The sequence below is a fragment of the Pleurodeles waltl genome, chromosome 1_2 (genome assembly GCF_031143425.1).
Source record: "Pleurodeles waltl isolate 20211129_DDA chromosome 1_2, aPleWal1.hap1.20221129, whole genome shotgun sequence".
In the NCBI taxonomy this organism is placed as follows: domain Eukaryota; kingdom Metazoa; phylum Chordata; class Amphibia; order Caudata; family Salamandridae; genus Pleurodeles; species Pleurodeles waltl.
Window position 1 is genome coordinate 338016655 of NC_090437.1, and position 20830 is coordinate 338037484.

The 20830-nt window shown below is 46.6% G+C and overlaps 1 protein-coding gene across 1 annotated transcript in view; it reads left to right on the forward strand.

Moving 5' to 3' along the window:
• The window catches only part of SAXO1 (stabilizer of axonemal microtubules 1), a 356540-nt gene that overhangs the window by 150155 nt on the left and 185555 nt on the right, over positions 1 to 20830 (forward strand). The window contains exon 2 of the mRNA XM_069239449.1: positions 8112 to 8288. Within this exon, the coding sequence (XP_069095550.1) occupies positions 8112 to 8288 (177 nt within the window). The remainder of the gene's footprint in view (positions 1 to 8111; positions 8289 to 20830) is intronic.

The window sequence follows — 20830 nt, forward strand, 5'->3', positions numbered from 1 at the left end:
AAAGTAAAGATACAAGAGGAGAAGAATTACAAGTGAGCCTGTTACAAAAACAAACGTTACAATACATGAGGCAATAGTGATAATTGTGCAAGTATCAAGAGCAAAAAAAATACACGAGGTAGCAAACGATACGTTACGAAAGGAAAAAGTGACGTGTGCAGGTTACAAGAGCAAATAAAGTACGAGTAGAGGTAAAAAAAATTGCAATAAATGGTAGACACTCAAAACACTAAAACAATAGTTACGTTACATGAGGCAGTGGTGGCCGTTGTGCATGTATCAAAAGCAAACAAGATATAAGAGGTAGCAAATGATACGTTGTAAAAGGAAAGGTGCTGTGTGCATGTTACAAAAGAGTACAAAATACAGGTAGAGGTATAATACTGCATTAAATGGCAGACACTCAAAACACAAAAACACCCTGGGAAGGCACTTCTATAGGCATGGAGAACAGAATTTCCTATAATGGAAGGACTTCCTTCAGAAAACAGAGGGCTTGAATTAAATTTGGAAGTCATTAATTTTCTGCTGTCGTTGCCGTAGGAAATTAGATAACACACCACCCATTTAGAAGAAAAACAGGCTGTCAGCACGGCAAAACTGAAATCCTGGTTGGCATTATTGCTAGTTTTCGGACAATATTTAGGCTGCACGAGGAATCAAGTACGGGGGCTGGCCACAATGTTAATTACCAACAACCAACAGAGGTGGCCTGATAAATGCAGCACACGGGCCTGACTCCCTGCTAGTTGGTAAGCAACTAACAGTAGTGGCTCGATGAATCCTGCATGTGGGCTTAATATGTTGGTAGCTGATAAGCAACCAACAGAAGTGGCACGAGGAATCCAGCACACAGGCCTGATCCGTCAAGCAGGCTAAACAGCACCTAACAAGACCGCTCATGCAACAACCGCCTCAATTTAGAAACCTACACAGGTACATGCTAAATACTAAAATTCAAGTGAACCTCTAAAGAATGATGTTGGATTGCCAAAACCACAGAAACAAGCCTTACACTTGATACATAAACAATGAACCCATTAAGGAATTCATAAAGCCAACTCAAAGTTACCGTAAACTAAGTAAAACTTATTATGTTTAAATCATTCTAAGAGCTTACACATTTATAATTATAATATAAAGTCTTTCCTTCAACAAGAAAACTCTGAATATTCAAATCATTTCACCCTCTCTTACACCAGTACTTAACTGCAGGAGCAGCAGCAAACAAGAAGGGTGAGGACTGAGGGTTCTGTTTTTATTGAGTTGAAATTCTTGTGTTCTAAATTCTTTAAATGAGCTTCTGTGAATAGCGAAAATAAAGGAGACTGCATAATGTTAGCCTCTGGGTCTTGCCATAAAATCAGTGCATTCACAAGATTGAAGCAATGTTGCGTTTTAGCTCCTGTAATCTTTAATTTATGTCTAGCCACCTAGAAACCGCCCTGAAGAAAGCACCCTCCTTTCCCACTAAAATATTGGGACAGTCTTTTAAAATTCTACAATTCACAGATAGTACTGTAATTTTAGACAAAACGACAATTGGCCATTAAATAAATTATATTAATGAAGAGAATATTGTGGAAATCTAAGATTCACAAGAAAGGAAGTTGGTATTTAAACCAGAGAAGGTTGGAAAGTACCAACAGATATAAATATTTTGGCTTAAGGCTGGACCAGAAGGGTGGTCCAAAGAGACAAAGGTCATTTATGAAAACAACAACCATAGCAATAAACACCTCTTTCATTTTAGTAATGGGCAAGCTATCGGGCTGCCACTTAATCCACTCATGCAAGTAAATCAAGAGTACATTTAACTTTTGGTCCGATAATTTTACACTGGAAAAGTGCCAAATGTCCCGATGCAGCTCTGTGCCACACCTACGGAGTTATTCTCAGTGTCCCAGATAGCTCAGCTCAAGCTCGAGTGCGTCTGGAGTTCAGTCTGCACAAGCAAGCATATATTCAGAATGCCTTCCTCATAGCCTATTGCTCCACACTTCGAGCTGCCTCAGAAGGGCACTTAAAATATCCTCTGTGTAAGGTCATAAACGACTCTGAAAACACCATCCCATGGTAATATATCTGGAAGCTTTCCTAGAAACTTTGCAGTTACAAACCATCTGGATCGTGACCTTTCCAACCCAACAAACAAACAAACAAAACTAGTGCTACAGTAAGAAAAATAATATATTTTGCCAAAGACGAAGATAACTAATTTGGGGCAAAAAGGAGCATGGCTGGATAGTATTAAATAAACACGTTGGGACGGAAAAGTCCTCCATATGGACGTGCACTCCTGCAAGGAGTGCCCAACTGTACTGATGCCTGGTGCTGATTTTTGTTGTCATTGGCAAACACAGATCATACATGTGCACCATGATATAGGCCTGCCTCATGGATTGCGGTCTTGCTGATCCTGGATGGGTGCTTCAGTGTGGTGGAAGGCTACTGCCCTCACCAGCAGTTAAGCAGCATGTGTGTAGTGGTGGCAGCACACCATGTAATGATCAGCAGGAGTGAACGGGTCCTTTTTAACTTGTGTCATTGGAGTGAGTTCTACGGGCTCATTTAATTACTATCTGCTGCTGTGTGCTTTTTTTCACTCTTGGTCTACATCAGTTGGGTATGTAGTGCTGCGCAGTGCAAGAGTGGTGTATCTGCGCTGGGTGTATGTGTTCTTGGGAACGGCGCAATACAGGGGTATTGTGGCACTGTACAGTGCATGCATATTGAATGCATGTGCTGGATGTAATTGTGTCTATGAATGGTACAGTACAGGAAGGATACAGTGCTGTGCAGTGTGTGTATGCTGTATAAATGTGTATAAATGGGTGTATGTGTGCCTATGAAGAATACAATACTTAGAGGACGCTGGGTTCCATTTTGGGAGACCCAGGCCTGCATAGTGAAGCATGAGGTAAGGAGGTTGAGGAATCCCCCCAGACAGCTTTGCGTTTTGCTGCCTTCATGTAATCTGGGCGTGACATACACTGGGGGGTGGGGGAGCCAGGCTTTCCTCCTCCATACACTTCAAAGAGTTCTCTTTGACTCAGTGAAAGATCACAAGCAAAGGGCCTGGGCACATCTCAGTAAGGAGATGGGGCACATAAGAGAATCATAAACAGTAGAGCTGGGGTTTCATACATCACTCTGGCTAACATTCCAGTATGTACTCTTGTCACTTCCATGGACTGTGCTGTATGGCTATCCGCTTTGGAGTCACTCCTGCTGTGATAGACTGATTTCAAGAGGAAGAGAGGGAAGATGAGTGGGCAATTCAAAAGAAGTAGACCCCCAACATGAACTTCAAAGACTCAGACTCTAAATCACATTTGGTGTCTGCAAATGGACTATAAGAAGGGAAACTTGACCGAGCAATCAGATGGGCTGTGGAAGGAATGGAAGCTTGGCAAGACTTCTGACTGTGTACACAGGATTGGAGGCCAAGACTGCTCAACTCCCTGCTGGGTGAGGGTCTGATCAGGCCAGAGCCCATGCACAACTGAGGATCATTAACCCCATATGTCTTGAGAGGCTGCAGTGTGGACACCTGCTTTGTCAAGTGAGTTACTGCCTGTGTATAGTAGGGACGCAGTGACCCCATATGCCAGAAGGGCTCACCACAACTAGCCATTAGTGTGTACTGACCTAGAGCATCGTCCGAGCAATGAGACCACCTTGCGATTCCCCTTCGCATCTACCCCAGGAACACTGGGAACTTCTTGCCATCTTCCCACGTGTTGTGGGAGAGACCGAGGGCCAGATGTATCAAGAATCCATTTGCGATTCTCTAATAGCAAATTTTAAGAAATCGCTATTTCAGAGTCGCAAAATGGTATGTATCATATTTGCAATTCGGTAATAGCGATTTCTTAAAAATCGCAAATACTATTACCGAATCGCAAATAGCGATTCTGAGCCCATTCGCACCTATGGGCCTGTAGGCCCATATTTGTGAATTTTTTGCATTTCCCAAATTGCGATTTCCTAACTGGAATTCGCAATTTGGGAAATGTAAAACCCAGAGGGTGCTGGGGGCCTGAGGCTCCCTCTGCTGCACCCCAAAAAATTGTTTAAGGACATGTAAGTAGCACATATGCCAAGGGGGCATGTGTGCGTTACATGTCCATTTTAAAAATGCATTTTTAAAATTTGCACATGGTTACCACCAAGTTGTATTTGATGGTAATTGCGATTCCTTAATGCCCAATTCACATTAAGGAAAAGCTTGATACATGTACTTAAGAAATCGCAAATAAGGATTCCTTATTTGCAATTTCTTATTTAGAGAATTGCAATTTGCGATTCTCTAAACGGGCTCGCAATTTTAAGGAATCGCTATTTTAGCAATTCCTTAAAATTGCATAGCGAATGCCTTTCATACATACTGAAAGGCATTTTTGCATTCACAAATGGCCATTCGCACCATTTGTGAATTCAAAAACGCTTGATACATCTGGCCCCAAAAGACTTACCTACAATGAGGAGCCATGAGTAACTTCTAGTCGCTACAGGAGATCCACTGTGTGTGAGGAGATCAGAGATCAGTGAGTGCATCCTGCCTGGGCCGTGTATAATGAACTCACCTAAACCAGTCGATGCTGCTCCGATGCCCACATAGGAACGCGCTCAGGAACCCCGGATCCTCCAAGCCTGTAGGTGCAGGTAAGACTGAATTTGAGCTAGTTGGCCCCAGGGGAACTTGCTAGTTAGACAGTGTGTCAGCTCTGAAACACTTTTGACTTTAGAACAGAGTTATAGCAGACTGGTGAGACTCAGAGTACTAGTGGGGATACCATAGATGTTGCCATTGGTAAACTGGGAATAACCATTATCACTAGAGTGAGGAGGAAGCGGGACTGGGTGCCACCAAGGAACTAGAGCGCCGACCTCAGGAAATCGTGCAGGCATTTGTGAGTGTTGGATTTTTCTTTAGTGTTTGTGGCAGTAGAAATAAAATATTTCAGTTTTTCTCATAAAATTGAGTATTTGGATGGGCAATGTTTTATTGCTGCTGCTGTGCGCATTTTGAGTGTAAGCCTCTGTTTACTCCCCTGTATCCACCTCACAGGGAGGGAACCAGCACGGTTCCAACCACGCTATTTTTGACAGTCAAGTACTGAAGAGGTACTTCACTCAGTTGCTCAGAACCCATAGTAGGTTGGGCCCCAGGACATCAGGCGTGAAAGGCCTCGACCCTCGCAAGGTACTGAGACCTTCCACTCAGTATAGCGAGGAAGAGATGGTTATTCAAGCAAGAATCTGCTTTCTGACAGTAAGGGGCTTCCCCTATGGCCAGCATAAAGGCAAAACAGTGCAGACTGTGTAAAGCTTTCAAGGAGATATTGCTCCAAATAATCTGCACTTGTAATTAACTCATAGCACTAAGGCGGAAATTGTTAAGACCATCACACATATAATAGTATCAAAGCTCATGTTAACTTGCATTGATTTCAAAAAATTGTACTGAGCCTAACTTCTTAATAAGGACAAGAAATTTTAGTTGAAGGATCACAAATGAAGTAGTTTAAATGGTTGTATAAATTTTCAATGATTTTAAATAATTGTGCAGTAAAGTTGTATTCACTTACTACTACTACTACTACTGGTAATAACAACAAAATAAGCCTAGATTCTCTACAAACAGTAACATAGATAAGCAACGAAAACAGTATTGCTGTTATTAACAATAGAATTAGCAGCAATAATATTACGGCTACTATTATTATCATTAGTTCTATTAAACTAACAGTAAATAATGATAATAATTCTTAGGTTTACTTTTGAATATTTTGTTCACGGATTGTTACTGCTCTTGTGCCTCTATACTGTATAATACCTTGGGATCTTTAGTGAAGCAGCCAGAAAAAAGAGCTGACCTGTCACCCAACTGTCACTTCTGGGGCATGATTGAATACAGGAGGTCTTAAAGGCATGGTGCCAGAATATCCTTATTCTTTTAATGCCTGGTGGCTGAAACCTAAAGGGGTTCCAGTCTGTTCTTCAGCTCGGAGGGCCATCGGCCCTCCCCGGTCTGGAACCACCATACCATGGTTAAGGGCTGTCACTCTGGTCCATTGCTTAATGGTGCCCAGAGTCAGTATCCTCCTGGAGCCCGGACCTGGGTGTCATAGAGGGTTCAGCCCTCAGCCAATCTTCCCTCCTCTTGAGCCTGCCCGGGTAGGCTTTTCCCCTAGACTATTAAGCCCCCATAAAGTGGGTGAGCCTCACTTAGAAGGCCTTGGACTCCCTAAGTGGTGCGGGGGGCAGCCTTCTGTAAGCCTTATTTCACATGCCCGCTGCCAGGTGGGGATCGAGCAATGAGGTCTGACCTTGCTGTTACTGAGCAAATCCTGGTTCATTATCCTTTGCTTAGTAATTTGCTTAAATTCAGCAGGTTGCCTTGTCTGAACTCAAGAATTAGTTTCTAGATTACAGATTGAAGCCTGTGGGAGCCAGTGTCGCAACTGGCATGTGGGTACTGGCAGGGAAAGTGGGCGCTTACAGTGTTGCATGGTGGCATTGTCCAAGTGCAAGTCAGGCGTCATGTTTTTTTTTTTTTCATTACTGGGTGGATTGGTCACCCACCTGTCCCACCAAGTTGAGGGAATGTCTGATACCTGTGGTGTACCTTCATGCCAGGACTCCAGTGGTGAGGGTGGGGGGGATGAGGGGGGGAGGGTGTTCCTGCAGCAGGCGGTCAGGGTCGGACCTTTGGGGGATGAATGCCCTCCAGGATGCCCAGGCGGGTCCGCAAGAGACTGCAAACCACAACTCAGCCACATACATGGAACAGGACCGCTTTTTATCAGAAAGAAAATAACCAAATACATCCAACAAAGACCCTCCGCTCAAGATTGGCACCCCGCCTTAGAACACCACCATACAAGAAAAAGACTAGGTGGTACATCCTTCTCAGTCCAAGCAGCCAAACTATGGAATTCATTACCCCCAACTATAAGAGCCACAGATAACTTTCTTGTCTTCAGAAAACTACTCAAGAGTTGTCTCTTTCCTTCATAACCACCTTATTCAAACAACTATGAACTGCATATGCCTATGTTGATAAATATTTTTTCAGATTATATGTATATTTCTATTTATTTATAGTTTCTTTAGAAAATATGTATTGCTACTATGTCATAACAATAAAATACACACACACTCTTTAAACCTGTTTGACTAAGTATTTCTTTACCCAGGCTCTAATTATGTATTGTATGTGCATATGTGTGTGTATTTGTGTGTATTTATGTGTGTGTGTGTACATATATATGTATGTATGTGTATATGTTGTTTCTGTGCTTGGCATGTTCGTGGATCATTGCATGGCTCCTGGGTGGGTTGTTATACTAGATATCTATGAATTCCTGCTCTCATCTTATCACACTTATCTACTCATCATCATATGTCATGTCTCTCTCAAACTATCCTCCATTCTCACTCTGACTCATCCCAAATCCCTTCTACTACTTTCATCTCCTAAATATCTCTGCCTAAGCTCTTCCCTCCACTTCCACATCTAACTCACCAAACCTCACTCTACTACTGTGACCTCCCACACAACCCTACTAAATTCTCCTGCATTTATCTCACCCTGCCACTATGCTCTCCCTAACCCTTCCACATACTCTTCCCCCTCCTCACCCCTTTACTCATCCCAAGCCTTTGGGTTGAGTAAATGAAGGATATACTCCCAATTAACACTTTCTTTCCTCCTCCACCCCTCCATTACTCCAGTCAATCTAACTAACAAACTCTCATATCCGCGGCTCAAATTAATTCATAATAATACTAAAACTGTACTCATTATTTAACAATACTAATCCATCACTAATTCTTGTTGGGTTCCAGAGTAGCGTGCTACTCATCGAAAAGCGCTTCGACGCCTCGTCCGGGGTAGTAAGCGCTATATAAATACGATTACAATACAATACAATAATGCTCTTGCAGGTGCCTGTGGTAAGAAATGTATTGCTAACAAGCCTAAACTGCTATTACAGTTAATACCACCAATAACACTGATAATAATACGGCTAATTATAATGTAATGTTGAAATATGTTATTTTTTAAGCTAACGACTTGCTTGTTTTCCATTGTTTCTCAGGCGTCACCATTGTCCACATCTTCCAACCAAGCTTTTTGATCCTACAGTGAAGCCATGTCTAATCTCAGAGTACGTAGACCAGTACCCTTGCCGCCAGCCTCAGCCAACGAAGTCTTTCAAGCCTTGTCAGTTATATGAGCGACCGACCGTGAAACTTGATGCCTTGACCACTTTCAGGTGAGTAAAATCTAGAAGAGGATTAATGAACACCCGATTCAAATTGTATCTAAAACCGCAGCTGGAATTAATTGTCTAGATTGCCTTTCCCTAGAACACCGGCCACAGTCACAGTGGTCTGGTCAATTGCACGCAGGGATGCTTAGCAAACTAAGCCATAGAAGTCACTGATTGAATATGAGGCCCTTGTAACTATTAAAGGGCAGAGGGTGTAGATTGCTGAGGACAAGCACAATAAGGATGTCCTGAGAATTCTGGGAAACTCACTTTCAAGTTTTTTAAAAATCTGATTTTATAAAAAAAAATAAAAAAATCACGAATTGGGAGTCGTGCATTTAGTTTTCTTTATGTATTTGCTTGTGAAAACTCACTTTTTCACACTCCTTAGGAAATTTGTAATTCTTTGCTCTTCAGTTGGGCACAAGATCTTGTTTTCAGCGATACATTTTAATATTTAAGTATATGTCATGTTTACATTTCAGAGCAATTGCAAATATTTTTTTAATTTCTCCAGGCAAGTGTTATTCAAAATAAAATTAGAAGTGTTTAGGTAATAAATTACTGTAAAGTTTGCATAGAAATATCGAACAATGTGGATATAAATTAAGGTAAGATTCCAGGAAGTGGAACACGGCATAGGTAAACAGGTGTTCTGTGTTGCAACTCATTTAGGAACAGGTTGTCAGTCTCGCTTACTTTTCTCTTTGACTTCTTCTGGATAAAGGGGAATGACGCTAGAACGTCTAGGTAAGGCCAAAATCCGAAGGCTGAATCAATCTTCCATTTCCAAAATCATTTTAACTGTGAACTGTTTGGTGCCATATATAAAACTGTTCTTGTGATCGAATGCTTTGATTTAGTAAAAAGCTGGAGTTGCGATTTAAAAATCCCTTTTACATATGTACTGCCTCCATTTTACAATTCAGAAATGTTTTTCTGAATCAAAAAGATAGTTTTTTCCGAATTGGGATTTGGTAACCTATGTATCAGTGGTTTGTGACTGTAATTCTGGTCGCAAACTATCGATCATTCACAGACTCCCAGGGTGGTGTGGTAACTCATTTGCAAAGGGGAGGTAGTCCACTCTGGACACATTCACCTTCGTGAATTGGGGTGGCTTCTTCAGAAGAAGTAGGCATAGTCCTGGGACCACTGACTGTTCTCACTGAAGTTTTTCAAAATGGAAAACTTGTTTTTAAAAGCAGTTGCAGTTCCATTAAGGAACTTGAGATGCTCTAAAAAAAAGTTGTTTCCATTTTGGAAAACGTTTCAGCACTTGTGGCCTTCAGGCCATGGCCAGGACTTTCGATCAGCCATGGCTCATCAAGACCTCATGGATATACCAAGCCAGGCAGCGACAACATCAGCCCTTTGGGTCATGTAGGAATTTGGATGGCTCAATGTCGGTCTGGCTGATAGCTTTTTTATTCAGTTCACTATGGCAACTTGCCTGGAAGACTAGAGACCTCTCATGGCTTGGGTGTGTTCCAGCTCCTTTTCACTGGTAGCTTGCTACCTCTGGATGTGGAAGAACCTGTGTTGGACCTGGCTTTTTGACAGGGACATCCCCAAACTTTTTGCCTCCTTCCTCCTATTTTTTCTGACCTGTTGTTGTTGGCTTTTGACCTCTGAGCACTTTACCACTGCTAATCAGTGCTAAAGTGCATATGCTCTCTGTGTAAATTGTACTATTGATTGGTTTATCCATGATTGACTATTTAATTTACTTGTAAGTCCCTAGTAGAGTGCACTACACGTGCCTAGGGCATGTAGATTAAAATCTACTAGTGGGCCGCAGCACTGGTTGTGCCACCCACCTCAGTAGCCCCTTAACCTTGTCTCAGGCCTGCCATTGCAAGGCCTGTGTGTGCAGTTTCACTGCCACTTCGACTTGGCATTTAAAAGTACTTGCCAAGCCTAGAACTCCCCTTTTTCTACATATAAGTCATCCCTAATGTGTGCCCTAGGTAACCCCTAGAGCAGGGTGCTGTGTAGGTAAAAGGCAGGACATGTACCTGTGTAGTTATATGTCCTGGTAGTGTAAAACTCTTAAATTCGTTTTTACACTACTGTGAGGCCTGCTCCCTTCATAGGCTAACATTGGGGCTGCCCTCATACACTGTTGAAGTGGCAGCTGCTGATCTGAAAGGAGCAGGAAGGTCATATTTAGTATGGCCAGAATTGTAATATAAAGTCCTGCTGACTGATGAAGTCGGATTTAATATTACTATTCTAGAAATGCCACTTTTAGAAAGTGAGCATTTCCTTGCACTAAAATCTTGTTGTGCCCTTCAATCCACGTCTGGCTAGGTTTAGTTGACAGCTCCTTGTGCATTCACTCAGACACACCCCAAACACAGGGTACTCAGCCTCACTTGCATACATCTGCATTTTGAATGGGTCTTCCTGGGCTGGGAGGGTGGAGGGCCTGCCCTCACACAAAGGACTGCCACACCCCCTACTGGGACTCTGGCAGACAGGATTGAACTGAAAGGGGGCTTGGTGCATTTCTTAAAGACTCTTTGAAGTCACCCCCACTTCAAAGGCACAACTTAGTATAAAACAGGGCCTCTCCCCTACCTCATCAGACACTTGCTGGAGAAGAAACCTGAACCAGAAACTACATCCTGCCAAGAAGAACTGCCTGGCTGCTCAAAGGACTCACCTGTCTGCTTTCTGCAAAGGACTGCTGCCTTTGCTGTTGCCCTGCTGCCTTGCTGAACTCTTGTCTGGCTGTGAAAGTGCTCTCCAAGGGCTTGGATAGAGCTTGCCTCCTGTTCCTTGAAGTCTCAGGACCAAAAAGACTTCTCTCTTTTACTTGGACGCTCCGTGCGCTGAAAATTTCGACGCACAGCTTGTTTCGCGGCGAGAAAAACGCCGCACTCCGACGCTGATCGACGCGACGCTCTTGGGACGATCGAAGATCCGACGCACGGCCTCGCAAGGACAACGCCGCCCGACTTCTAGAGGAGAAATCGACGCGACGCCTGCCGTGAGATCGTAATTTCAACGCGCAGCCCCGCAGATCGAAGTCTAGAGGAGAAATCGACGCGACGCCTGCCGTGAGATCGGAATTTCGACGTGCAGCCCCGCAGACCGACGCGCAGCCGGAGAACAAGCAGGAAAATCCACGCACAGACCCGGGACATCTGGTAATCCCTGCGATCCACAGAAAGAGACTGCCCACGCGCCGGAAAACGACGCCAGCTTCCCCGCGTGGAAAATAACAACGCAAGTCCGTGTGTGCTGGGGAGAAATCGACGCACACACTCTTTTTCCACGCGCCTCTTCTCTTGTGGCCCTCTGCGGAGATTTTTCCACTCCCAACCAGGTACTTGTGCTTGAAAGAGACTTTGTTATATTCTAAAGACTTAAGACACTTTATATCACTTTTCAGTGATATCTTTACAAATTCGTATTGCAACTTTGATCGTTTTGACCTGAAGATACCCAGATAAATATTATATATTTTTCTAAATACTGTGTGGTGTATTTTTGTGGTGTTATGCTATGGTGTTGTATGATTTATTGCACAAATGCTTTACACATTTCCTTCTAAGTTAAGCCTGACTGCTCGTGCCAAGCTACCGGAGGGTGAGCACAGGCTGATTTTGGATTGTGTGTGACTTACCCTGACTAGAGTGAGGGTTCTTGCTTGGACAGAGGGCAACCTGACTGCCAACCAAAAACCCCATTTCTAACATTGGTGATCAGCGGTGAGGATAGGACTTGTGTTTGTGCAGTGACATACAGTAGCTAAGTATTTCACTACCTACCCACAGTTGAAGGTCAACTTGATTTTTCATCTTTTTTTGGCTTTTGGTTCTCTGATGTCCTCCTGGATATACTATTGATATTTTGGACTTTGGATTTTGGTTTTTGCTAGTAAGATCTTATCAGAATGGGATTGCTTACCTACTCATTCTTTGTTCGTACTGACCACCTCACTAAGGCTGACCTAAGGAAGCTTTGCAGACAATGGGGCCTTCCTGTAGCAAGGAGATCTACTAAAGCGGAGATGCTACATGCCTACATAGTCTGGGGGGAGGAAAGATGGGCAGAGAGAGAGGCAGCAAGAAACCAAATGACTAAGTACCCCTCAGATGAGGAGGAGGACTACGCACATGAGGAGGAAGACTACTCAGATGAGGAGGAAGACTACTCAGAGTTGGACAGTGACCCAGAAATAGATGAATGGCTCCGAGGTCAAAGGCGACAGGAGCAACAATTAGAGGAGTATCTTGCAGAGGTTGAGGCAAAAAGACTCTTAGCCCTGGAAGAAGAAAAGATTGCAGCTCAAGAGCTGAGCTGTAAAGAGCTGAAACTGGAGGCCGGAAGGGCTGAGTCCAGTTCAGATGGTGGCAGCAAAAATCTTGCATCTAGTACTGCTGAAGAAGGGCACAAGCCCAGAGATGTGGTGCCCAACTTGAAGAAGGGAGTTGACACACCCCAGGCGGTTCAAGGGTATGAGGTAGTTCCCGTTATGCACAGGGTCCCTGAGAAGGATTGGGGAACTGGCACAGGGAGTCATATTCCTACTGGGGGGAGGGACACTTTACTGACTCTAGCAGAGAGTGACAGAGAAAAGGGTTCCCCCCTGGTGGACGTCCTGGATATAGAGTGTAGAGACATCCCAGAAGAGTATGGGTTGAGTGTCAGGGACAGACAGATACTGTCTCACCAGTCTCAGGAGGGTGAAGTAGAGTGCTTTTCCAAGGTTGAGTTACTGGGTGGTTGGGTGAAGGGTACTGTGGTTAATACATGTGAAGGGCAGAGTGATGTAATTGCTGGAGAGCATATGTCTGGTCCTTATTTTCCAGAGCTACGCCAACACCAGGTGGAGTGTGAGTTCTCTGACCCCAGGGAACTTACAATGGAGGCAGACTTCTGGGTGAGTACCAGAGAGTCTGAAGAGGCATTTGGGGGGGCTCCTGAAGGGAGTGGTCTATGTGGTTCCCAACCGAGTGGGGTGGGAAAGGATTGTAGTGTCCCAGGTAGGTCCCAGGTCCTAGAGGGTTCCATGAGGGAACACCAGGAGGGAAGCCTAGCCTGTACCGTAGGGCCACCTTTTGAGGGAAGCCCTGCAGTGTCAGAAGAACTTGGGGGGGTGACTGTAGCCTTCATCCCAACAGTTCTGGTGTCTGGCAGTACTCCTCCTAGTGAGGGGGTGCAGAAGTCCAGACATAGGGTTGAGAGGGGGTTGCAGACCCCAGTGGAGGACCTTGAGAGTCAGGGGACAGCTCTGAGAGCAGATCCCCCTAGGAATGACCCAGGTGAAACCGTTTCTGGTTTGGGGGAAACCCAGACTCTGCCGGATGGGCAGAGGTCGGGAGACCTGCGCCAACCAGACTCTTGTGTGGCCCTTGGGGACGGTGTGTCCCTGGTGGGGGGTGAGAGTGCCCCCCAGGAAGTCCTGGCATGCCAGGCAAAGATTCAACCTCAGGGTGGTGACTCTGGGTTGGATACCCAGGTTCAGAGGTTAAACTCTGACCTGGTGGGAGGTAGATGTGCCACCCAAGAAGTCCTGCTGTGTCAGGCAATTGTCCAACCTCAGGGTGTTGACTCTAGGTTGGATGACCAGTTTCAGAGGTTAAACTCTGACCTGGTGGGGGGTAGGTGTGCCCCCCAGAAAGTCCTGGCGTGCCAGGCAATTGCCCAACCTCAGGGTGGTGACCCTGGGTTGGGGAACCAGGCTCAGAGGGTAAACTCTGACCTGGTAGGAGGTAGGTGTGCCTCCCTGGAAGTCCTGGCCTGCCAGGCAATGGTTCAACTTCAGGGTGGTGACTCTGGGTTGGCTAACCAGGTTCAGGGGATAAACTCTGACCTGTTGGGGGGTAGGTGTGCCCCCCAGAAAGTCCTGGTGTACCAGGCAGTGGTCCAACCTCAGAGTGCTGACTCTGGGTTGGATAACCAGGTTCAGAGGTTAAACTCTGACCTGGTGGGGGGTAGGTGTGCCCCCCAGAAAGTCCTGGCGTGCCAGGCAATTGTTCAACCTCAGGGTGGTGACCCTGGGTTGGAGAACCAGGTTCAGAGGTTAACCTCTGACCTGGCGGGAGGTAGGCGTGCCTCCCAGAAAGTCCTGGTGTGCCAGGCAGTTGGCCAACCTCAGGGTGGTGACTCTGGGTTGGATACCCAGGTTCAGAGGTTAAACTCTGACCTGGTCGGAGGTAGGTGTGCCTCCCAAGAAGTCCTGCTGTGCCAGGCAATTGTCCAACCTCAGGGTGTTGACTCTGGGTTGGATGACCAGGTCCAGAGGTTAAACTCTGACCTGGTGGGGGGTAGGTGTGCCCCCCAGAAAGTCCTGGCGTGCCAGGCAGTTGCCCAACCTCAGGGTGGTGACCCTGGGTTGGGGAACCAGGCTCAGAGGTTAAACTCTGACCTGGTGGGAGGTAGGTGTGCCTCCCAGAAAGTCCTGGTGCGCCAGGCAATTGTTCAACTTCAGGGTGGTGACTCTGAGTTGATTGGCCCAGTTCAGAGGTTAAACTCTGACCTGGTGGAGGGTCAGTGTGCCCTCCAGGAAGTACTGGCGTGCCAGGCAATTGTTCAACTTCAGGGTGGTGACTCTGAGTTGAACGGTCAGGTGCGGAGGTTAAACTCTGACCTGGTGGGGGGTAGGTGTGCCTCCCAGGAAGTCCTGGTTTGCCAGGCAGTGATCCAGCCTGAGGGTACAGACCCTGGGCTGGAAGACCAGGTTCAGGGTGTCCCCCCGGACCTGGAGGGAGGGGCTACTGATAACAGTGCCTCTACCATGTTGTCTTCTGAGGAGGCCACTCCTAGTTGGAGGGTGCTGGACCCCAGAAGGGAGGGCAGGGGGAGGGAAGCCTCACCCCGGGCCGTAGTCCAACCTGAAGGTACAGACCCCAGGTTGGAGGGCCAGTTGCAGGTTAACAGCCCTGCACTGGTAGAGGAATGGTACAGGGCGACTTCTGTAAGCACCCTGACCATGTTGGACTCTGGGGGTACCGCTCCAGGAGGGAGGGTACAGAGCCCCAGAGGGGAGGACCAGGTTCAGGCTGTCATCCCTGACCTGGTGAAGGGGAGAGTGGTTAAAGGGTGCCCAGCACCTGGGGCTACCGCCCCCCACTCTCCACAGCCACAGTGGTTGGAGAGCTTTGAGAGGCCTGGGGCCTGGCTCTCATGCCTGGCAGCTGTCAGTAATCACTGTGGCTTGCTGTCCGGGTGGACAGAGTTATCCCTGGGGAGGGGACAAGTGTCACACCCCGGGGGTAGAGTGGGCAACACCACTGTGTTGGTCATGGTGGTACTATCCTGCTCCTGGGATACATCTGTGAGCAAAGTAAGGTTAGGTGCTGCACAGATGGGATCCGCAGGTAAGGAGAAAGGTTCCCCATGGGTTGGCTTAGTGGGCCCTGAGAGTATGGACAGAGGGATCCAATTGGAGTCAGGAAGGCGAAGAACTGGAGCATGCCCCTGCTGTTGTGGGCCTGGGTCCTTGTTCTGTCGCCTCAAACAGGGAAGTACATCAGGATAGTGATTGTTCTCCCCTGGCTTTAGGCTGGTAGGGGGTCATGTTGAACCTGGCTTTTTGACAGGGACATCCCCAAACTTTTTGCCTCCTTCCTCCTATTTTTTCTGACCTGTTGTTGTTGGCTTTTGACCTCTGAGCACTTTACCACTGCTAATCAGTGCTAAAGTGCATATGCTCTCTGTGTAAATTGTACTATTGATTGGTTTATCCATGATTGACTATTTAATTTACTTGTAAGTCCCTAGTAGAGTGCACTACACGTGCCTAGGGCATGTAGATTAAAATCTACTAGTGGGCCGCAGCACTGGTTGTGCCACCCACCTCAGTAGCCCCTTAACCTTGTCTCAGGCCTGCCATTGCAAGGCCTGTGTGTGCAGTTTCACTGCCACTTCGACTTGGCATTTAAAAGTACTTGCCAAGCCTAGAACTCCCCTTTTTCTACATATAAGTCATCCCTAATGTGTGCCCTAGGTAACCCCTAGAGCAGGGTGCTGTGTAGGTAAAAGGCAGGACATGTACCTGTGTAGTTATATGTCCTGGTAGTGTAAAACTCCTAAATTCGTTTTTACACTACTGTGAGGCCTGCTCCCTTCATAGGCTAACATTGGGGCTGCCCTCATACACTGTTGAAGTGGCAGCTGCTGATCTGAAAGGAGGAGCAGGAAGGTCATATTTAGTATGGCCAGAATTGTAATATAAAGTCCTGCTGACTGGTGAAGTCGGATTTAATATTACTATTCTAGAAATGCCACTTTTAGAAAGTGAGCATTTCCTTGCACTAAAATCTTGTTGTGCCCTTCAATCCACGTCTGGCTAGGTTTAGTTGACAGCTCCTTGTGCATTCACTCAGACACACCCCAAACACAGGGTACTCAGCCTCACTTGCATACATCTGCATTTTGAATGGGTCTTCCTGGGCTGGGAGGGTGGAGGGCCTGCCCTCACACAAAGGACTGCCACACCCCCTACTGGGACTCTGGCAGACAGGATTGAACTGAAAGGGGGCTTGGTGCATTTCTTAAAGACTCTTTGAAGTCACCCCCACTTCAAAGGCACAACTTAGTATAAAACAGGGCCTCTCCCCTACCTCATCAGACACTTGCTGAAGAAGAAACCTGAACCAGAAACTACATCCTGCCAAGAAGAACTGCCTGGCTGCTCAAAGGACTCACCTGTCTGCTTTCTACAAAGGACTGCTGCCTTGCTGTTGCCCTGCTGCCTTGCTGAACTCTTGTCTGGCTGTGAAAGTGCTCTCCAAGGGCTTGGATAGAGCTTGCCTCCTGTTCCTTGAAGTCTCAGGACCAAAAGACTTCTCTCTTTTACTTGGACGCTCCGTGCGCCGAAAATTTCGACGCACAGCTTGTTTCACGGCGAGAAAAACGCAGCACTCCGCCGCTGATCGACGCGACGCTCTTGGGACGATCGAAGATCCGACGCACGGCCTCGCAAGGACAACGCAGCCCGACCTCTAGAGGAGAAATCGACGCGACGCCTGCCGTGAGATCGTAATTTCAACGCGCAGCCCCGCAGATCGAAGTCTAGAGGAGAAATCGACGCGACGCCTGCCGTGAGATCGTAATTTCGACGTGCAGCCCCGCAGACCGACACGCAGCCGGAGAACAAGCAGGAAAATCCACGCACAGACCCGGGACATCTGGTAATCCCCGCGATCCACAGAAAGAGACTGCCCATGCGCCGGCAAACGACGCCGGCTTCCCCGCGTGGAAAATAACGACGCAAGTCTGTGTGTGCTGGGGAGAAATCGACGCACACACCCTTTTTCCACGCGCCTCTTCTCTTGTGGCCCTCTGAGGAGATTTTTCCACTCCCAACCAGGTACTTGTGCTTGAAAGAGACTTTGGTATATTCTAAAGACTTAAGACACTTTATATCACTTTTCAGTGATATCTTTACAAATTCGTATTGCAACTTTGATCGTTTTGACCTGAAGATACCCAGATAAATATTATATATTTTTCTAAATACTGTGTGGTGTATTTTTGTGGTGTTATGCTATGGTGTTGTATGATTTATTGCACAAATGCTTTACACATTGCCTTCTAAGTTAAGCCTGACTGCTCGTGCCAAGCTACCGGAGGGTGAGCACAGGCTGATTTTGGATTGTGTGTGACTTACCCTGACTAGAGTGAGGGTTCTTGCTTGGACAGAGGGCAACCTGACTGCCAACCAAAAACCCCATTTCTAACAACCTGGAAAGGCCATCTACATTGGCATGGGCAGTCCCAGGTCTGTGTTCCACTACAAAGTCCATTCCCTGTAATTTGCATTAGCCATCAGAGAGGTCTGTGGTCATTTTGAACAACAAAGTGAGTACGAAATAAGTATGGTCTCAACTTTTTCAGTGACCAAACCACAGCAGAGGCCTCCCTCTTAATGGCACGCTAACGCTGCTCCCTGGGGCGTAACCTCCTGCTAGTGAAAGCAATAGGCTGTTCAAGGCCATCATTACTGGTTTGGGACAGGACTGCACCTATCCCATGTTCAGAGGCATTTGTCTGCACAATGAATTGCTTAGAATAATCTGGAGCTTTTAGAACTAGTGCTGAGCACATAGCTTCTTTTAGGGTGTGCAAGGCCTTTTGACAGTCTAGGGTACAGTTTACTTTCCTGGGCATTTTCTTGGAGATTAATTCTGTGAGGGGAGTCATAATGGACACGTATCCCTTCACAAACCTCCTGTAGTATCCAGTCAAGACAAGGAATGCCCTGACTTGAGTCTGGGTTTTTGGAGCTTCCCAGTCCAGAATTGTCTGGATCTTGGGTTGTAAAGGTTGCACTTGGCCTCCACCTACAAGGTGGCCCAAGTAAACCACTGTACCCTGCCCTATCTGGCATTTAGATGCTTTGATAGAGAGGCCTGCTGCTTTCAGGGCCTGCAAAACCTTCCCCATGTGGACCAGGTGATCCTGCAAGTTGGAACTAAAGACAGCAAAATCATCTGGATATGCTGGACTAAAGGACTCCAAACCAGCAAGGACTTAATTCACCAACCTCTGGAAGGTGGCAGGGGCATTCTTTAAGGGCATAACAGTAAACTGATAATGCCCACCGGGTATTGAGAATGCTGTTTTCTCTTTTTCTCCAGGTGCTATCCTAATTTGCCAGTACCCTGCAGTTAAGTCAAAGGTACTTGAAAATGTGGCTGCACCTAACTTGTAAATACGTTCATCTGCTCTGGGTATGGGGTAAGCATCTGTCTAGGTGACAGAACCGAGTCCTCTGTAGTCCACATAAAACCTAATTTCTCTCTTTCCATCTTTGGTATGAAGTTTGGGGACTAAGACCACTGGGATAGCCCAGGGAATGTCTGCGTGCTCTAGTACCCCTAACTCCAGCATCTTGTGGACTTCCACATTAATGCTCTCTTTAACTTAGTCAGACTGTCTGAATAGTTCGTTTTTGACAGGTAAACTGTCTCCTGTGTCCACATCATGGGTCTGACCAGGGGTCAAAGAGAAGAGCTCAGCATACTGCTGCAGGACTTGCCTACAATCAGCCTGCTGTTCGGCAGAGAGGGTGTCTTAGTAAACAACTCCATCTACTGTTCCATCTTTAGGGTCAGTTGAGGGGAGGTCAGGGAGAGGTTCACTCCCTGCTTCCTGATCCTCATCAGCATGGTTATGCCTGCCCTATCATTATAGAGTTTCAGGCGGTTAACATGGATCACCCTCTTAGGTGTCCTGCTAGTGCCCAGGTCCACCAAGTAAGTGACCTGACACTTTTTCTCAAGAACTGGGTAAGGGCCACTCCATCTGTTCTGAAGTGCCCTGGGAGCACATGCTCCAGACCCCAGACTTTCTGCCCTGGGTGAAATTCAACCATTGGAGCCTTTTGGTCATACCACAACTTCTGGAGTTGTTGGTTGGCCAAAAGGTTTATGGATGCCTTTTCCATGTACTCAGCTGCTGGAGCAGAGGCCAAGCACATAGTCCACCACATCTTGTTTAGGCTCATGTAGAGGTCTTTCCCAACCTTCTCTAAGAAGTGCCAATGGTCCCCTTACAAAATGGACAAACAGAAGCTCGAAGAGGGAAAACCCTACTCCCTTCTGTGGCACCTCTCTGTAGGCGAAAAGAAAGCATGGCAGTAGGACATCCCATCTCCTTTCAGGGAGCCCCATGAACATGCCCTTCAATGTCTTATTAAACCTTTCAACAAGGCCATTGGTTTATGGATGATATGGTGTGGTGAACATATAAGTCATCCCACTCTCATTCCACATGTGTTTGAGGTAAGCTGACATGAAGTTTGTACCTCTGTCAGAAACCACCTCCTTAGGGAAGCCCACTCAGGTAAAAATACATATTAGGGCTTTGGCTACTGCTGGGGCAGTAGTCGACCTAAGGGGAATTGCTTCAGGGTATCTGGTCGCATGATCCACTACTACCAGTATGTATTGATTCCCTGAGGCTGTGGGAGGTTCCAGTGGACCCACAAAGTCCACACCAACCCTTTGAAAGGAGACCCCAACCACTGGAAGTTGAATGGGGGGGGGTTTGGATAGCCACCTGCCTTGCCACTTGCTTGACAGGTGACACATAAGCTACAGAACTCCCTTACTTTTAGGGACATGTTGGGCCAATAGAAATGGTTCACTAATCTGTCCCATGTCTTAGTTTGCCCCAAATGCCCAGCTAAGGGGATGTCATGGGCCAATGTGAGGATGAATTCTCTAAACTCTTGAGGCACTACCACTCTCCTAGTGGCACCAGGCTTGGGATCTCTTGCCTCAGTGTAAAGGAGTCCATCCTCCCAATAAACCCTGTGGGAGCCGCTGATATCTCCCTTCTCCTGTTCAGCAGCTTTCTGTCTCAGGCTTTCAAGAGTGGGACAAGTCTTTTCTCCTTGGCACGGCTGTTCCCTTGAGGGTCCCCCTACCTGAGCTCTACCTGGGAAGGCTTCAGCTCGATGGACTCAGTTTCCTCAGAGGATAGGACATCTTCCTGGAAAGAGAGGTCATGTTTCTTTTGCTGTACAGAGGCTGGTCCCCTAGTCCTCTTACCTTTGCTCTTGAAAGGTTTGGCCATTATTC